This window comes from Pristis pectinata, chromosome 13, assembly GCF_009764475.1.
Source record: "Pristis pectinata isolate sPriPec2 chromosome 13, sPriPec2.1.pri, whole genome shotgun sequence".
Lineage (NCBI taxonomy): Eukaryota > Metazoa > Chordata > Chondrichthyes > Rhinopristiformes > Pristidae > Pristis > Pristis pectinata.
In genome coordinates, this window is record NC_067417.1 from 29,894,461 (window position 1) to 29,914,920 (window position 20,460).

Here is a 20,460-nt window from a genome sequence, read left to right on the forward strand (position 1 = left end):
ACGGGTAAATGACACCAAATTAGATAATGCTAACCAAAATACAATAGACTAAAGTTGAACAAGCAAGTTAAGTCAATGGAATAAAAGTTGCAAAATGGAGCCCAGTATAAATAGAGAATTATAATAGAAGGAAAAAGATAATTGTTTAAAAAGCAAACTATATACTTGAAATAACAGCACATGTACAAGATCTAAAGGATTTAAATGGATAAAATTATAGGTTCAGTCAAAGATTTTGATGTGTTTAAGAATGTGACATTGAAAATATGTGGTCTTCATGGGACCCCCCCTCAGGAATGCTGTGATTAGCTTTGATCATTATGGGAAAAACTTTATTGGAGAAGTTGAAGGGAGAGTTATAGGCCTGATTGTCAATTTTTGAGGAAAGGCTTAAGGCAAAGATGAATGATAAGGATTGAGCACAGTTCTTTTGAGCATAAGGTTTGAGATCTCAAAATATGGTTCTATATTTTGTGGTTCTGATGAGCATTCATCATCAATATATTGTGAAAAAGCAACTTCTGATATCCAGATGGGTGCAGTTAAGCGTGGTATTATAGTGATTTTCTTCTCCACAGTGAGCGCTTTTGAATTTCTGACAGATGGAAATCTTTTTCAAGTCAATTAATTGATGATAACTTCAACATGTTCTGAACTGTTCTTACTGTTTTAAAACAAAAACTGGAAAAATCTTGCTGAATTAAGTACAATTGAGATTTTAATGGCATATTAATCTGTTATTCCTACTGGGCCCCAAGTGCTGAAAATCAAGTTTTTTGTGGAGTCTTATTCCTCAATTTCGAAAATGATTTAAAGTTTCTCTTTTTAACATTTTTTATTTTGCAATTTTTTCTTAATTTCACATGCTCAATATGTATTTTCCTTTCTGTGAATGTTTAAGATCATAAAAAATAGTGTTTTACTTTGTGGTTTGGTATCTTGGTGTTTCAGTGTGATTGGTCGTTCAGTCTGCTTAATAACATCACGTTTCTGAGTGTCAAAGATCATATTTGGTCAATTATTTAATGAAATTAATGTCAGGAAAGAAAATCTTGGCAGCAAAAATTGTTGGATCTTTGTGGGAAGCTTTCTTCAAGGTCATCAATTAGCTAAATAATTAGTGTGTTTTCTCTGTAACTGTTAACAATATTTTAATAGGCGGAAACCTTTAATGATTGTTGCTAAGATTTGTATCGTGGATGCATGTTACGATGACTTGAAAATTTTACTTCACTTAACACGAGTGGTTGCTTGATATTTCCTTATAATAGTTTCCTTCCACAATGAGAGTTCTCTGGAAAAAAAATTGACTCTTCTAGCCCACATTGGGTCAGTAAATGATCACTTAGACACCCAGCTTTCAACTTGTCTCTGCGTGGACTTGAAAATCAACACTCCTGTCTTGTTATTGACATGAAAAGGCTTTGGCGAGTAGGGTTAAGGGGAATCCCAAGGCTTTTTCCTCTTACGTGAAGAGTTGAAGGATGGCTAGAGTAAAGGTAGGTCCGATTAGAGACAAAGGTGAGAAGATGTGCCTGGAAGCTGTGGAAGTGGGTGAGGTTCTCAATGAATACTTCTCTTCAGTATTCACCAAGGAGAGGGGTCTTGATGACGCTGAGGACAGTGTTGGTAAGGGTAATGTCCGAGAGTATGTCGATATCAAGAGAGAGGATTTGTTGGAGCTGTTAGAAAATATTAAGACAGATAAGTCCCCGGGGCCTGACGGAATATTCCCCAGGCTGCTTCGTGAGGCGAGGGAGGAGATTGCTGAACCGTTGGTTAGGATCTTTGAGTCCTCATTGTCAATGGGAATGGTACCGGATGATTGGAGGGTGGCGAATGTTGTCCCCTTATTCAAAAAAGGTAGTAGGGATAGTCCAAGGAATTACAGACCAGCGAGCCTTACGTCTGTGGTGGGTAAGCTGTTAGAAAGGATTCTAAGAGATAGGATCTATGAGCATTTAGAGAGTCATGGACTGATTAGGCACAGCCAGCATGGCTTTGTGAAGGGAAGATCTTGCCTCACAAGCCTGATAGGGTTCTTTGAGGAGGTGACCAGGAAGATTGATGAGAGTAATGTAGTAGATGTGGTCTACATGGATTTTAGTAAGGCATTTGACAAGGTTCCGCATGGTAGGCTTCTTTAGAAGGTCAGGGGCCAAGGGATCCAGGGAGGTTTGGCCATGTGGATTCAGAATTGGCTTGCCTGTAGAAAGCAGAAGGTTGTGGTGGAGGGAGTGCATTCAGATTGGAGGACTGTGACTAGTGGTGTCCCACAGGGATCGGTTCTGGGACCTCTACCTTTTATGATATTGATTAATGACTTAGATGAGGGGGTGGAAGGGTGGGTTAGCAAGTTTGTAGATGACACAAAGATTGGTGGTGTTGTGGATAGTGTGGAGGGCTGTCGAAGCTTACAAAGGGATATTGATAGGATGCAGAGCTGGGCTGACAAGTGGCAGATGGAGTTCAATCCGGAGAAGTGCAAGGTGGTACACTTTGGAAGGACTAACTCCTAGGTGGAGTACAAGGTTAATGGCAGGATTCTGGGCAGTGTGGGGGAGCAGAGGGATCTGGGGGTTCATATCCACAGATCACTGAAAGTTGCCTCACAGGTAGATAGGGTAGTTAAGAAAGCTTATGGGATGTTAGCTTTCATAAGTCGTGGGATCGAGTTTAAGAGCCGCGAAGTAATGATGCAGCTTTACAAAACTCTGGTTAGGCCGCACTTGGAGTACTATGTCCAGTTCTGGTTGCCTCATTATAGGAAGGATGTGGAGGCATTGGAAAGGGTGCAGAGGAGATTTACCAAGATGCTGCCTGGTTTAGAGAATATGCATTATGAGGAGAGACTAAGGGAGCTGGGGCTTTACTCATTGGAGAGGAGGAGGATGAGGGGAGACATGATAGAGGTATACAAAATATTAAGAGGAATAGATAGAGTGGACAGCCAGCGCCTCTTTCCCGGGCACCAGTGCTCAATACGAGAGGACATGGCTTTACGGTAATGGGTCAGAAGTTCAAGGGAGATGTCGGAGGGAGATTTTTTCACCCAGAGAGTGGTTGGTGTATGGAATGCGCTGTCTGGGGTGGTGGTGGAGGCTGATACGTTGGTCAAGTTCAAGAGATTGTTAGGTAAGGATATGGAGGAATTTAAAATAGAGGGATATGTGGGAGGAAGGGGTTAGATAGTCTTAGGTACGGTTTGATGGTCGACACAACATGGTGGGCCGAAGGGCCTGTATTGTGCTGTATTGTTCTATGGTTCTAGGATTTTAACCAAATATTTCGTTCAGGATCAAAGTTGGATGTCACTTAAGCTAATGTATTGGAGTTGAATGTTTATGCTAGTTTTTGCTGTACATTAAAACAGATAATCAGCTGATTGTTTAGAAATCCCAATGGTTTGGCATTTGGCTCAATGGGTAATGTTCCCTATACTCCTTTTAAATTTGCCTGGTTCATTAAATAAAAGTTACTTCTGTGAAATACCTTTTTTTTTAAAAAGATATTGAATTAAAAGTATATTGGGGATTCAGTAAGAGTAATATCTAATGGTCAGTAAATCTGCCAGTCTGGTACCACCAAAGTCATGAGGGTGCCGATTATTGGAATTTTACTGTATTGGTCTGGATTTTCTGGAGAAATGCTGTCAGTTCTATTTGTAACTACCAGCAATTCCCAAGCTAACTCCCATATATATGAGAACTTCATAAGAGATCATTGCTGGGTTTTTGGTGACAGCACTTCAATGTTAGTCTATGTATGATACAATGGCAGATGATCCTCCAGATCTCTAGCTGAAGGTTGATGATAACTTCAGGTGAGAAGTTTGAGCTATTTAGCATTTTAAGTGTTTTCTTGAAAATAGCACAACAGCTGTTTTCGAAAAAATTTAAAATAATGACTACATTTTGTTTCAATTTAACATTAATTTTAGCAAGTCTCTGTAAAGGATTTGCATTTTAACAATAATATTATAAAAAGGAGGAAGCTTTAAGATGGAAGCTTTGCAGCTGCCACATTAATCCCTTCTGTACTTGGTTTATTATTGTCACTTGTACCAAGGTACAGTGGAAGAACTTGTCTTGCATACCATTCGTACAGAATAATTCATTACACAGTGCATATACATTGAGTTAGTGCATTGAGGTGGTACAGGTAAAAACAATAACAGAATACAGAGTAAAGTGTCACAGCTACAGTGAGGTGCATTGCAGGTAGACAATAAGGTGCATGGTCATAACAAAGTTAGATTGTGAGGTCAAGAGTCCATCTTGTCGTATAAGGGAACCGTTCAATAGTCTTATCACAGTGGGATAGAAGCTGTCCTTGAGCCTGGTAGCATGTGCCCTCAGGCTCCTGTATCTACTGCCTGATGGGAGAGGAGAGAAGAGAGAATGACCTGGGTGGGTGGGGTCTTTGATTATGCTGGCTGCTTCACCAAGGCAGCAAGAGGTATAGAGGTGGAGGCTGGTTTCCGTGACACATAGTTTCTTGCAGTCCTGGGCAGATCAATTGCCATACCAAGCCATGATGCATCCAGACAGGATGCTTTCTGTGGTGTATCAATTAAAAATTGGTGAGTGTCAGTGACCAGCTCTTTTGTTTTGGTGACATTGAGGGAAAGGTTGTTGTCATGACACCATGTCACTAAGCTCTCTATCTCCTTCCTGTACTCTGACTCATCGTTATTTGAGATGTGGTCTACTACGGTGGTATCATCTGCAAACTTGTAGAAGGAGTTAGAGCAGAATCTGGCCACGTAGCCATGAGTATTTAGGGAGAAGAGTAGAGGGCTGAGGACGCAGCCTTGTGGGGCATCAGTGTTGAGAATAATCGTGCTGGAGGTGTTGCTGCCTATCCTCACTGATTGTGGTCTGTTGGTCAGAAAATCAAGGATCCAGTTACAGAGGGAGGTGTTGAGTCCCAGGTCTCGGAGTTTGGTGATGAGTTTGCTTGGAATTATAGTATTGAAGGCGGAGTTGTAGCCAATAAACAATAGTCTAACGTAGGTGTCTTTACTGTCCAGATGCTCCAGAGATGAGTGTAGGGCCAGGAGATGGTGTCCACTGTAGACCTGTTACGGCGGTAGGCGAATTGCAGTGGGTCGAGGTTGTCTGGGAGGCTGGTGTTGATGCGTGCCATGACCAGCCTCACCAGGAAGGGATGTGCTGTTGTTGACTATGCTGCCTGACTTCATTTTGTAGCCCGTTATAGCACATAAGCCCTGCCATAACTGACAGCTGGTCTGGGACTCTATTTTGAACCGGTATTGTCTCTTGGCATTCCTGATAGCTTTCCGGAGGTCATACCTCGAATTCTTGTACAGGTCAGGATCACCAGATTTGTGTGCAGCAGTCCTCGACTTCAGTAGGGAGTGGATCTCCCAGTTCATCCATAGTTTCCAGTTTGGGAACACTCGTATTGTCCACTTTGGTACACAGTTCTCAACACACTTGCTGATAAAGTTAGTGATGGTGGTGACATACTCATCTAGGCTGGCAGCTGAGTCTTTGAAGATGGCCCAGTCCACTGATTCAAAGCAGCACATAGAAGCTCATCTGTTTCCTCAGACCAGTACTGTACGACTCTCTGTACTGGACCCTCCCGTTTCTGTTTGTATTCAGGGAGAAGGAGCACAGCTTGGTGGTGGATTTACCAAAGTGAGGGCAAGGGGTGGCTCAGAAGGCATCTTTGATGGTTGTGTAGCAATAGTCAAGGGTGTTAGGGCCTGTGGTAGGACAGGAGACGTGCTGGTAGTACTTTGGTAACACACTCTTGAGGTTGGCCTGGTTGAAGTCACCTGCAATAATGAAGAGGGCCTCAGGGTATCCTGTCTCAAGGTTGTTGACCATGGACTATAGCTCATTGAGTGCAGGCTTCATGTCTGTCTGGGGTGGGATGTAGACTGCCATCAGGATAGCTGAAGTGAACTCCCATGGCAGGTAGAATGGTTGACACTTCACCATTAGATATTCCAGGCTGGGTGAGCAGGAGCTCGCCAGGACCGTCATGTTTGAGCGCCACAAGCTATTGATTAAGAACCAGACCCTTCTGCCTCTAACTTTTCCCGAGGACACTGTACTGTCCATTCAATGGATTGAGAAACCCTCAGGTTGAATGGTGCAGTCAGGTGAAGCAGGTGTAAGCCACGTTTCGGTGAGACATAGCACACAGCAGTCCCTCAGTTCTCTGCGGTAAGTCAGTCTTGCCCTTAGTTCATCAACTTTGTTTTCAATGGCCTGGACGTTAGCTAGTAGTATGCTGGGGAGGGGTGTCTTGTATCCAGAGGGGGTCTTGTATTAGACTTCAACTAATAAATAACTGATTACTATTACCCACTCCTGACAGTTAAGTATTTTTGGGGTGGCATGGTAGCATAGCAGTTAGTGTAATGCTATTGCAGCGCCAGCGACCTGGGTTCAATTCCCATTGCAGTCTGTAAGGAGTTTGTACCTTCTCCCCATGTGTCTGTGTGGGTTTCCTCTGGGTGCTCTGGTTTCCTCCCACATTCCAAAGACGTACGGGTTAGGAGCTGTGGGCATGCTATGGTGGCGCCGGAAGAGTGGCGACACTTGCGGGCTGCCCCCAGCACATTCTCAGTAACACAAAAGGATGCATTTCACTGTGTTTTTCAATGTACATGTGATTACTAAATAAATATCTTATCAAAGTGTGCTAATATAAATAACTGGCCTTCAGCCACAATTGCTGGTTATAGAATCATGCAAGGCTATAAAAAGAATAAAGTAAGAAATAACCAAGTGCATTTCCAGGAATTAAATATGTCCTTCAGTTTAAAAGTTAAAAAAAAACAGAACATGCTGGAAGCACTCAGCAGGTCAGAATTTGTGTAAAGAGAAACAGAGTTAATGTTTCATGTTGAAGATCCTTCGTCAGAACTGAATTTCTGAAAAGAGTCTTCAACCCTAAACATTAATCCTGTGTGTCTTTAATTCTGTATATATTTCCCCAATTGCTGCCTGCCCTGTTGAGTGTTTTTCCAACATTTTGTGTTTTTATTTTTAACCTAATAGATTGTCTACAGGAAATATCACTGTTGCATTTTTGGTGAAGATAACATTCCAAATTCCTTCAGAGGTGGGTGCATTATAATAAGCAGCTGGGAAGATGTGGCTATGGGAGTCATAAGAAATTGAAGCAGGGGTAGGTCATGTGACTCTTCATAACACTTGCACTGTTATTTAATAAGATTGTAGTTGATCTTAAATCACTGTAGATAAATACTAATAACCGTAAAGGAGCAGAGGGACCTTTGAATGAACATTCCCAGATCCTTGAAGTTGGGAAGATGTACAGGGAAGGTGGTTAGGAAGCCATCTAGGATACTTGCCTTTATTCCACACTAATCAGGCCTCAGCTAGAGTATTGTAGACAGATTTGGTCACTAGCAGAAAGATATTATACACAGGGATAGAGGAGGCTTATAAGAATGTTTCCAGCACTGGAGTAATTTGGTTATAAGCAGAGAATGGTTAGGCTGCGATTGCTTTCTTTGGATCATAAGAAGCTCAGAGATGATTTAACTGATGCATGCAAAATACCCGGATAGACACTTGATGTGCCATAACCTACAAGGCTACAGACCAATTAATGAGAGTGAGATTAATTCAAACATTTTTTTAGCTAACAATGATATAAAGGGCTAATATTGTAAATTATAATTCTGTGGAAAAATGAAATAAAGAATATCTTTGAATATTTCATCCACTCAGACCTCTTGATAGTTAGCATTTTTGGTTTAAATTCCATGTTTTTTTTCTGCATTCGCTGTTGATGGAGTGATGGAGAGATGTTTGGGTTGATCATCATTGTTCCCAGGTACCTTGCCATCCTGTGCTGTGTGAACTTCCAGTTAGGTCTTCAGGAGGATTTGGGCGGAAACTTTTTGGAGAGAACTTGTATATTCAACTTTGTATAATTTACAGCAGAAATGAGTTCTGCTCTGGGTTTACTGTATAAAAATGTCCTTGGTGACAGTTTGCACTTTCCAGAAGAAAAATAGCTGTTACAGTGTTTATCTTTAGATTAGAGCTGAGAAATATTCTGTGCTATTTTTATCAGGCTATTTTTGTAACATTTTGCCCAAAAGTTTGGGCTGCTGATTTTGTAGTTTGTACAATCCTTTTTTTTAAGAAATGTTGCTAGATTGCAGTGTTGTTTGAAAGGTAAGAGAGATCTGAAGCTATAGTGAAGGTCGGCAGAATTGTTTCAGAGTTGGCTTTTCTTGGTACCTCTTGGTTCTGAAGCTGTATATAAATGTAGAGGCCCAACTACCTGAACATGTTGAGGAAAATGTCCTTTGTAAGCAATACTTCACAGAGACAGAGTTAAGAATCTTGGAATCTTCCTAATGGCAATGGTATCTGATATAACACTTGCCTCAGTTCACTCTATTACTGTCCAGTATTTTAGCTTCATTCATATCCATCAAGGACTAACATTTCAAGTTTTACTGAGTATTTAGTCTTAATCCGAAGCAGTTTTAATTTCAGCACCTGCTCTAGTTTTATTGCTGTTTATCATGTTTCTCCAGAGATTTTCAGGAATGTAGTTCTTCATTTGGTGCAGTTATCTAATACTGTGAGGATGCTTAGAAATTTACTATTGATATTCAATAATTGATCAGTGCTGCTAATAGGACTCCAATCAATGCATTACTGATTTAATAACAGACATGATATTTTTTCCTTGTGTGAAGGGATTGAATAGGTTTTGAAGCAATAACATGCTATGTAGGTGCAGTTATCTAATACTGTGAGGATGCTTAGAAATTTACTATTGATATTCAATAATTGATCAGTGCTGCTAATAGGACTCCAATCAATGCATTACTGATTTAATAACAGACATGATATTTTTTCCTTGTGTGAAGGGATTGAATAGGTTTTGAAGCAATAACATGCTATGTAAATAGATAATAAATACAGAACAATTCTGGAAACACAGCAGATAAGGCAGCATCTGTGAAAGAATGAACAGTTAATGTTTTGGATCATCAGAACTAGGAAAGAGAAAAGCTAGTGTTAGGTAACAGAGAGGTGGAGGGGGGAATGGGTAGAACAAAGGGAATATCCCTGATAGAGTGAGACCAAATGAATTAATGTAGTAGTAGTAGTAAAGATCAGATAAAACTTCTTTGTCGTCTGTATCATGTTGCTAATAACAAAGCTGTAGGACGTCCCAGCGGGCCAGAGTATACTAACAAAGGGAAAAAATTGTGACATGCAAAATAGCTAGTTCTTATAGAAACAGCGAGAACAAGTTATGTAAAATTGGAGAATATGTTGATTAAATAACCTATTACAACAAATGTGATTCATCTCAACGGTGCAATTTCCTCTCTAATTTTGGTTAATCAGTTGCCTTCTCCTTTTTCTGTCTTAACTGTTCTTATACCTATTTTCCCATTTCTAGCTCCTCTATTCCTATCACTTTTCTTTTGTTACTTATTTGTCCATAGCATTTATTTAGTCTTTATTCTTTGATAATATAGTTTTGTAGGTTTGCATTGTCCTTTAACTTATGAACTATTTCAGAATTCCTTTTGTCATTCTCCCTTTTCATTCTGTCGTTTAATTTTTACTTCATTTACAATTTCCTTATTCCTTAATTTACTCACAGTATGTCATAATGGGTTAGCTTGTTCCTTCTAGCAAACTGAATCTCATTGACCTGTTTTATTTAATGTTACACTCTGCAAGTTTATTTCTTTGAGCAAATATTTCCCTGGTTTCATTTGCCTCCCCCTTTTTTTTAACCAACTTGTTACTTTGGTATTACTCCAATTGCATTCTTCTCAATTTTGTCTTAAATTTTATTATGTTGTGATCACTGTTGCATATCTGTTGGCTATGTTTCTCTTACCTGTTTTGGTTCATTTCCCATTACTAGATCCGGCAATGCGCACTAATTCTAATTCTGGTCAAATAGTTTCAAAATATGAATATTAATTACATGTTATATAGGTCTAATGCTGAATTGTATCAGAAAATATTGCACAATATCTTTTTGGAAGAGTCAGTGGTATTCTTTGATTGTGAACCTTTTTTAAAAACAAAATCAAGGATTAATTTGGTACGTGGAACAGCTGAAAATTAATTCTAATCTAGTTAATCAAAGAAAACCTAAGAAAATATAATAGTTTACAGAGAATTGTAATTCTCTTTTTCTGTTTGCTATAATTCTTTTGATTCTCATTTCTACTAAAACTGAAACTTAAAATGATTGACAAGTGGCTCAATTAACTCTGACCCCCAACCGCTGTGGATAGTTAAAATGTTTTAAAGCCCTTGAGTGCAGATACAAAGTGGTCATTTTAGTCCATTAGTTGGTGAGTATTGTATAGATAAATGTGCTGTTTTACAGTTGAGAAGTTAAAATGAGTCAACTTGAAAAGTTCTTGGTGCTTGCAGTTACTTTGCAATTGTTTATAATTTCCTTTTACCTGTATTTACAGCATAGTAATTGACCATTTGGCACAACAATTCAATGCTGTGGATGAAACTTCATGCACATTTCCTCAGTTTACCCTATCACCATATCCTTCCAACCCTTTGTCTACCATGGACGATTGTGGAGGCTTGGTCATTGGAGTTATTTACAGAGAAGGTACATACATCTTAGAAAGATTGGGGAATTCAGGATTATGGGAAACTGGTACAGAAGAGGAGATGAGGCCTGGGGAAGATCAGCCATGATCACATTGAAGCGCAAGCAGGCTTGAGGGGCCAGATGGCCTACTCCTGCTCCATAGTTTTGTGAGCTTGTGTTTTCACATGTTTAACTAGCTTTACCTTGTGTGCATCGAAGCTAGTTGCCCCAACTATACATGATTGCAAGTTCCACAGTGTGACCATTCTCTGAGGTTTTTTTTAAAATTTTATTTACAGCGTGGTAACAGGCCCTTTCGGCCCAACGAGTCCGCACCGCCCATTTTAAACCCCCAAATTAACCTACCCGTACGTCTTTCGAATGTGGGAGGAAACCGGAGCACCCGGAGGAAACCCACGCAGACACGGGAGAACGTACAAACTCCTTACAGCCAGCGACGGGAATCAAACCCCGATATGTGTTTTCTGAATTCAGTATTGAATTCATTAGTGAGAGTTTTATATCTGCAGGCTTTAGTTCTGGTCTTCCCATAAGTGGAAATAACATCTGTATGTCTGCTTTTACAGAGGTGGATGCAGGAAGGATATTTTCTCTCACTGAGGAGCCTGCAACTTGGGGTCAGTCTCAGAATGAAGGGTAGATTTAGAATTGAAATGAGTGAAAACTTCTTCACTCAGAGGGTGGGAAATGTTTGGAATTCTATACGCTGGCTGTCTCTGGAAGTTCAGTCATTGAGTTTATTCAAATCAGAGATTGATAGATTGCTGGATATTAAAAGAATTGAGAAAATTGGGGAAAGTGCATATGAATGACAAAGCAGGTTCAAAGGGGTGGATGACCTACTCCTGCCCTTATTATTTCTTCCATAGAATATTTCATAATCTTTGACATCTCTCCAGTCATCCCTGTCATTTCTGCCAGCTTGTTTGATCTTTCCTGATGGGTATAATCTCTCAGTGTATACTAAATGAGTTGATATGTACATCTTCTCTTGACAGCATGTATTTGTAGTAAAACATCTCTAATCATGTTTAGGACTTTGGTGCTGGATTAGTAAATTTTTCAGACTGTTAGATGTTTAGATCTATTAATAGCTCAACAGTTAATTCCCTTTTTTTATGCTACATATTATGCTAATTTTCTGGTGAACCAGATAAGTGGAAATGGAGTGCGGGAACTGAGGCCCTGGTGAGTGAAAAGGGAACACGGGAATAGGGGCCCTGGTGAAACGGGCCAAAACAGCAGGATTTCTAAATAGCCAGATGGTGCATTATTGGAGTTTCACTGTACTCTTTCACTGTCAGCCCACTTGGTTTTAAATGTTACATCTTTGTAAGCAAGATAGAAAAGTCAGTAACTTGGGTAGTTATTTTATTACATTATTGCTTCATTGCACCTGTTCACAAACCATTTGCTGGTTGATGAATAATCAGCTATAAAATCACTAGCGTTTTCATATACTTCATAGGTTCTGCAATTAATATTGAAAATAATTTGGATGTTAGTGTACCAGAATATCCAAAAAGTAGTTTAGAGTTAATATTTCACTTCAGCAAATTTTAATACGTTATGGATAGTTCAAAATTTTGTTTAAGTATCATAGAAATGTATTTGTTTGGGTCTTGGTCCAAAGCCAGGTGTTAAAGCATTGACTTCCTAATGTCCCCTTTGCATTAATTGAATGAACATCAGGTGAAATGTATCATTGAAAGCTAATGTGATACTATCAATGAATTTGGGAAATTTGTACGCAGAATGTGTTTCTGTATTTGGAACTTGCCATCCAATAAAAAGCTGAGAATATAGAGGAGTGAGCTTGTCAAAATCATTTAATCACATAATTAAATGACAAATATATTGTTTTAAATCATTATAATTAATGGATTTCTTTTTATTAATCCATTGATGATTTTGTTCTTATCCACCTGATTTAGTTTAGTGCCAGTTTATGATGATACTGATTTGTACCATCTCTGCTATCCCTTGCATCCACTATGAAGGGCTGCAATATAGACAGATTATTGTCCATATTGCATAAATAGATGTAATTTTTGTGAAAAAAATAGTTAAGTGGTTTTGATGTGCAACCTTCAATAATTATATTGCATTGACCTTGATTTTAATGTTTAATTTTGTACCTGTGGCATCATTTGCATGGCTGGAAAAAATTGTCACTTTGACACTTGATTTTTCTTAATCTGGTCCACTGCTTATACCATAGGTAGATGGTGTGCTAATACAGTTGTTCCATCAACAGGTGTTAAAATTTGTTCCAAACACAGTTGAAGGGCTAAGAGAATTTTTTTAAATTGAAGGTTTCTATAAATGTAGTCAGAATCATATTCTGGGAAATTCAGATGTTTCCTATTTCTGATGTGTATTGCTGATTCTGCATGAAATCAGTGTACAGACCTTTAGCAAGAATATTAGAAATATTGATCTGACTTTATTTATTTTTTTGCCAAAAGCCATTCTGAGATGGTTTGATAATGTTGTTGCAAATGTTAATGCATTGACTTTAGTGAATTGCTAGAAAGGCCTGATTATGATGCCAGATATTTATGTATTTCCTTTCTGAGCTTCCATGATTATCGACCAGTTGGTCAGCTTATTTTGTGCATTGGTTTAGAAGTGTAAATTCAAATACGTACACTGATAATAGTGTCCAACAACACTCTGTTGTAATTCACTATTTAATTTCATCCAAACTTTAGCTATTTTGTTGCATGTGTCCTTGTGTTCTACTTAAATTGTGTTAAATTTCTTATTTATCTTTGAAGGTGTACTAAATATGTATTAATGTGAGAAAATAAGGATTCTGCTTTGTACGTGTATGCCTCAGTGTTGCAGCTGTAACATCAAACGTGTTGCATGCTGATTAATGTCACTGCCATGGGGCTTCCAGTTGTAGGTGCATTGAGCACATGGAAACCAGCATTCAATTTCACATTACGTATATATCAATGTGCTGAAATGTAAATGTAATGGATTAGTAAAGATGAGGACTTGATGGACAGTGTGGACATTAATGTGCAATATATTTTGCATTTCCATTCAATAGCGTAGCATAAAAAAAACAAATTGGCTGATCAACCAAATTCTTTAGTCTATTTCTCATGGAGACCAGAAAATGTGCAAAACTATAAAAAAAAAAGTTGAGGTTTCCTGTGTGGCATTGAGAAAATGTTAATGGCATTTTAACTTACAGGAAATGTAGCAAATCCAATCAAAAATATTATATGGATACATTTTTGTAAGAACTTTTTATAGTTTTCGCCATTGAGAACTGAGATGAGAAGCTTCTTCACTCAGAAGATGGTGAATCATTGGATTCCCTACCCAAGAAGGTGGGGGAGATTCAGTCTCTGAGTATATTCAGGACAGAGATCAATGGATTTTAAGACATTAAGGGGAATTAAGGAATATGGGGATAGTACAGGAAAGTGGTCCTGAGGTAAAAGGGCAGCCACTAAGTGGCAAGAACAGGCACATGGGGCTGAATAGTCCATTCCTGCTTCTCCTTCTCATCTTTTGTAACTAGTTATGACTTATTTGAAACTTATACTAATGGCGCCTAAAAAATTGCATTACCTGACCCAATTTCAGTTCCCCACCCCCATGTGCTTGCACACCTCAGCCCAATTCTCCCAGTCTGCATTTCATAGAAAAGACATAGAAACTCAGAATTGGTGTTAATGTTCAAGTGCACTTCTAAGGTTACATCTGAAGTGCGAGTAAATGGGATTAGTAAAGATGGGTATTTGATGGACATTTTGGGCCAAAGGGCCAGTTTCTGTGCTGGATAAGGAGCATGCAAATGAATCAGGACCATGAAACGTAGCTGACTAGCTGTTCTCTATCCATCTTGTAACAAGAATTGCAAATCTAATTTTATCAGTCAGTTAATTTTATCACTTAGCGAGATCATTCAACATCAAAGTGGCGGGCTGAGTCTTAACCTGTTTGGTTGCTGTTGCTCAGCTACTTATGGAGTCCTATAGAAACCAGCAATAATCTAATCATGTGCTGGATAGAAAGCTTCAAAAAGCTATCAAGGACAAACAACAATTTGTTTATTTATAATTCATGTGCATGTTTTTACTTGAAAGTGACATTTACAGTTTGCATTATCCAGAGGGATATAAACAAAAAACAATAGGTTAAGTATGCATGGAGCCTTGGTTAGACTTGGAGCAGTATGCAAAGTTCTGGAGTCCATATTACATTAAGGACTAAGAAAAAAATAAAGGAACAATGCCAGAGTTGAGTTATTATTATCAGGAAACACTGAGTAGCCTTGGAGAACTCAATGGAGGGGAAGAAAATACCAAGGCTGTACAGTGTAAAAGTCTCTTTATATAATAAAAAGGGTTCAATTGAGTAAATGAAGGGAATGCATTTCTGCTTGTGGAGGAGTCCAAAACTAAGAGTGTGACATTAATCAAATCCAACAAAGGATTTGAGGTAAATTTTATTGCCCCAGAGATTGTATGAGGTGATGCAGACACCTGGACTAATGATAGATATGATTTTGAAGTTTTTTGATGTGATACTTTTCATATGAAGATTTTGGTATTATACTTTTTGTGATATTCTCATATGTAAAGAGGAGAAGGATGGCTAGGGTAAAGGTAGGTCCGATTAAAGACAACTGTGGGAGGATGTGCCTGGAAGCTGTGGAAGTGGGTGAGGTTCTCAATGAATACTTCTCTTCAGTATTCACCAAGGAGAGGGGTCTTGGTGATGCCGAGGACAGTGTTGGTGAGGGTAATGTTCTAGAGTATGTAGATATCAAGAGAGAGGATGTGTTGGAGTTGTTAGGAAATATTAGGACAGATAAGTCCCCGGGGCCTGACGGAATATTCCCCAAACTGCTTCGTGAGGCGAGGGAGGAGATTGCTGAACCATTGGTTAGGATCTTTGAGTCCTCGTTGTCCACGGGGATGGTACCAGAGGATTGGAGGGTGGCGAATGTTGTCCCCTTATTCAAGAAAGGTAGTAGGGATAGTCCAGGGAATTACAGGCCGGTGAGCCTTACATCTCTGGCGGGTAAGCTGTTAGAAAGGATTCTAAGAGATAGGATCTATGAGCATTTAGAGAGTCATGGACTGATTAGGGACAGCCAGCATGGCTTTGTGAAGGGAAGATCTTGCCTCACAAGCCTGATAGGGTTCTTTGAGGAAGTGACCAGGAAGATTGATGAGGGTAGTGCAGTGGATGTGGTCTACATGGATTTTAGTAAGGCGTTTGACAAGGTTCCGCGTGGTAGGCTTCTTCAGAAGATCAGAGGCCAGGGGATCCAGGGAGGCTTGGCTGTGTGAATTCAGAATTGGCTTGCCCGTAGAAAGCAGAGGGCTATGGTGGAGAGAGTGCATTCAGATTGGAGGGCTGTGGCTAGTGGTGTCCCACAGGGATCGGTTCTGGGACCTCTACTTTTTGTGATATTGATTAACGACTTAGATGAGGGGGTGGAAGGGTGGGTTGGCAAGTTTGCAGATGACACAAAGATTGGTGGTGTTGTGGATAGTGTGGAGGGCTGTTGAAGCTTGCAGAGGGATATTGATAGGATGCAGAGCTGGGCTGACAAGTAGCAGATGGAGGTCAATCCAGAGAAGGACTAACTCCAAGGCAGAGTGCAAGGTAAATGGCAGAAGTCTGGGCAGTGTAGAAGAGCAGAGGGATCTGGGGGATCATATCCACAGATCACTGAAAGTTGCCTTACAGGTAGATAGGGTAGTTAAGAAAGCTTATGGCATGTTAGCTTTCATAAGTCGGGGGATCGAGTTTAAGAGCCGCAAAGTGATGATGCAGCTTTACAAAACTCTGGTTAGGCCACACTTGGAGTACTGTGTCCTGTTCTGGTTGCCTCATTATAGGAAGGATGTGGAGGCGTTGGAAAGGGTGCAGAGGAGATTTACCAGGGTGCTTCCTGGATTAGAGAGTATGGATTATGAGGAGAGACTAAAGGAGCTAGGGCTGTTCTCATTGGAGGAGGAGGATGAGGGGAGTCATGATAGAGGTATACAAGATATTGAGAGGAATAGATAGAGTGGACAGCCAGCACCTCTTTCCCAGGGCACCAATGCTCAAAATGAGGACATGGCTTTAAGGTAATGGGTGGGAAGTTCAAGGGAGATGTCAGAGGGAGGTTTTTCCACCCAGAGGGTGGTTGGTGCACGGAATGCGCTGCCTGGGGTGGTGGTGGAGGCTGATACATTGGACAAGTTCAAGAGATTGTTAGATAAGCATATGGAGGAATTTAAGATAGAGGAATATGTGGGAGGAAGGGGTTAGATAGTCTTAGGTGTGGTTTGAGGAGTGGCACAACATGGTGGGCCGAAGGGCCTGCAGCGCACTATGGTCCTATGGAATCCCATCATGGCAGATGGAGAATTCAAAGTAGGTTAAATAAGTAGATCTGATATCAGTAATGTTAACCATGAAATAATGAATTATTGTTTGAAAACCCATCTGATTTGCTCATAGCGTTAGGGAAGGAAAATCTGTAATCCTTACTTACGTGGCCTGTCCTACTTGCAGCTCCATGCCAATACCAATGTAATTGACCCCAGCAAATCACTCAGTTCAGGGGAAATGCAAGATGGGCTGAAAGAAATATTAGTTTCAGGCAACTACCTTAGTGAACAGCACAAGCAAAGGAAACTTCAGATTTAGAATTTTATTTCTTTTGGATGTCATCACATCCATCAAAATGTATTTAAGTGTTGTCATGTTGGCAACCACAATAATACAATTTTATAAACAATGGTGAAATGACCAGTTAAACTTCTGTTGGAGTTTGATTGAAAGAAGTGTTGACTAAAATCCAGTGACAACTCCATAAGGCTTTAAATGATGTTGTAGGGGCTTTAACAGCCACCTGAAATTGCAGACTCTCGTTAAATTTGTGGCATAGCATTTTCTGGCAACACAGTTTCCTAACAAATATGATTAAAATATGACTTTGACTCTGATGCATTTATGAGATAATGGCTATTTAAAAAAATCTTTTGCAATCCATATGATGTCTGCGTACATTAGACAAGCTTAAGATGTTCCTTTTGTTTTCTGTAATTATAATGCATTTTGATGGCTTACACCTAGCATATTTAACTAGTTATGCTCAAGCAGTGACAGGTGTGCACTTATTATGCAGCTGAATCATACCCTAAATCTCAAACATTCTGAAAGTGACCAGGATTTAGAGGGGTTTGTAAGATATTTAATATATTGCTAAGAACTAGGTAGTAGATAAGTGTAATTTAGTAAATGTATTTACTCGGGGACAGCATAATTGTCTATATATTGTACTATATTCATTTAAGAATAGGTTAATATAGGAAATGCATTCCTTCTCCATGGCAAGTCCTGTTTACTAAATTTGCACTGAAATGTTGCTGTTTGAAATGTTCAGACGTTCCAAAGTTAAATCCTCCCTAAATTCAGGATTTTTTTCAATTTCATATACATCCACTTCCGGTAGTGAAAAATGCATATTAAATGCATATATAATGCCTTTATATATTATATTAAAATTAAGCTAACTTAATTTTTCCTATGTTAAAGACAAAGAGTGTGTCCCCGAGGAGACCAAAGATGAATCTATCGGTGATGTAACAGATTTTGCATTGCCACCTGAAATGCCAATTGTGATTGATAGGCATGCATTGAAAGACATTCTGGGACCCCCCATTTATGAAATGGAGGTAGGATTGAATTTATAGTTTTATTTTAGCAGGTTAGGAGAATCTTTCTAATGCAGTTACCTGATAATGTTATCAGAATATTCATGAAAATTGACGTTTGCTTTACAGTAGTTTGTTTTGATGCTAACTAAATGCAAAGTTGATACAGTTAAAAAGGTTATGCAGTTTGAACATTGCTTGGATTTTAAATAAGCATTTTCTTTAACATTATGGGTGAATGCAGACACTCGCAATGCTAATGTTAAAATGGCTGAGAAATGGACAGCATGTTTGACAGAGGGAGTGAAAATATATCATCTGCTTTTCTTCCTATCAATGCCATTCTGCTTCTGTCAAGTTCTGATCTTTGAGTCAGAAGTCATCTGTTCAGAAGATTCTTGCTAATATGATTAGGTTGGCAAAAAAAGACCTTTGCAAATTTATACATTGTTGAGGAATGAGAATATTTTTCAAAATAGCTTAATTTTTTTTACTCTTTGGAATTAAGAGTAATTGTGGCTGTGGAAAAGATGGATGTTGTAGAAGGATCATCTCTAGAGTCCGTATGGGTGGAATTAAGGAACAAGAAAGGAGCAGTTACTCTACTAGGAGTATTCTATAGGTCCCCCGGTAGCAGTAGAGATATAGAGGAGCAGATTGGCAGGCAGTGTTTGGAGAGAAGCAAAAGTAACAGGGTTGTTATAATGGGAGACTTCAACTTCCCAAATATAGACTGGAACCTGCTTAGTGCCAAAGGTTTAGATGGGACGGAATTTGTTAAATGTGTCCAGGAGGGATTCCTGACACAGTATGTCGACAGGCCGACTAGAGGGAATGCCATGTTAGATCTAGTTTTAGGAAATGAACCGGGACAGGTGAAGGATCTATTGGTGGGTGAGCATTTGGGGGACAGTGACCATTGCTCCATAACCTTTAAAATTGTCATGGACAGGGACAGGTGCAGAGAGGACAAGAGGTTTTTCAATTGGGGAAGGGCGAACTACGAGGCTATAAGGAGAGAACTTGGGAGTGTAAATTGGGATGCCCTTTTTGAAGGAAAATGCACCATGGAGATGTGGTCGATGTTCAGGGATCTTATGCAGGATGTTAGGGATAAATATGTCCCGGTGAGGCAGAGAAGGAATGGCAGGGTGAAGGAACCGTGGATGACAGAGGTGGAACGACTTGTTAGGGAGAAGAAGGTAGCATACGTGAGGTATAAGCAGCAAGGTTCAGACAGGGCCCGTGAGGAATATAGGGTAGCGAGGAAGGAACTTAAGAAAGGGCTGAGGAGAGCTAGAAGGGGACATGAAAAGGCTTTGGCTAGTAGGGTTAAGGAAAATCCCAAGGCCTTTTTCAAGTACGTGAAGGGTAGGATGGCTAGGGTAAAGGTAGGTCCGATTAAGGACAAAGGTGGGAGAATTTGCCTGGAGGTGGCGGAAGTGGGAGAAGTTCTCAATGAGCACTTCTCTTCAGTATTCACCAGGGAGAGGGGTCTTGATGATGCGGAAGGGAGTGCTGGTAGGGGTAATGTTCTCGAGGTTGTAGATATCAAGAGAGAGGATGTGTTGAAGTTGTTAAATAATATTAAGACAGATAAATCTCCGGGGCCTGACGGGATTTTCCCCAGGCTGCTTCAAGAGGCTAAGGAGGAGATTGTTGAACCGATGATAAGGATCTTTGAGTCCTCGTTGTCCACGGGGATGGTGCCAGAGGATTGGAGGGTTGCGAGTGTTGTCCTCTTGTTCAAAAAAGGTAATAGGGATAGGCCAGGGAATTATAGACCGGTGAGTCTCACGTCTGTGGTGGGTAAGCTGTTAGAAAGGATTCTAAGGGATAGGATTTATGAACACCTTGAGAATCATGGACTGATTAGGGACAGGCAGCATGGCTTTGTGAAGGGAAGATCTTGCCTCACAAGCCTGATAGTTCTTTGAGGAGGTGACCAGGAAGATTGATGAGGGCAGTGCGGTGGATGTGGTTTACATGGATTTTAGTAAGGCATTTGATAAGGTTCCTCATGGTAGGCTTCTTCAGAAGGTCAGAGGCCAAGGGATCCAAGGAAGCTTGGCTGTGTGGATTAGGAATTGGCTTGCATGTAGAAAGCAGAGGGTTGTGGTGGAAGGAGTGCCCTCGG

At 39.9% G+C, this 20,460-nt stretch overlaps 1 protein-coding gene across 1 annotated transcript in view; it reads left to right on the plus strand.

Moving 5' to 3' along the window:
• lonp2 (lon peptidase 2, peroxisomal) overlaps positions 1–20,460 on the plus strand; it is a 56,161-nt gene that overhangs the window by 26,838 nt on the left and 8,863 nt on the right. The window contains exon 12 of the mRNA XM_052028583.1: positions 18,205–18,344. Within this exon, the coding sequence (XP_051884543.1) occupies positions 18,205–18,344 (140 nt within the window). The remainder of the gene's footprint in view (positions 1–18,204; positions 18,345–20,460) is intronic.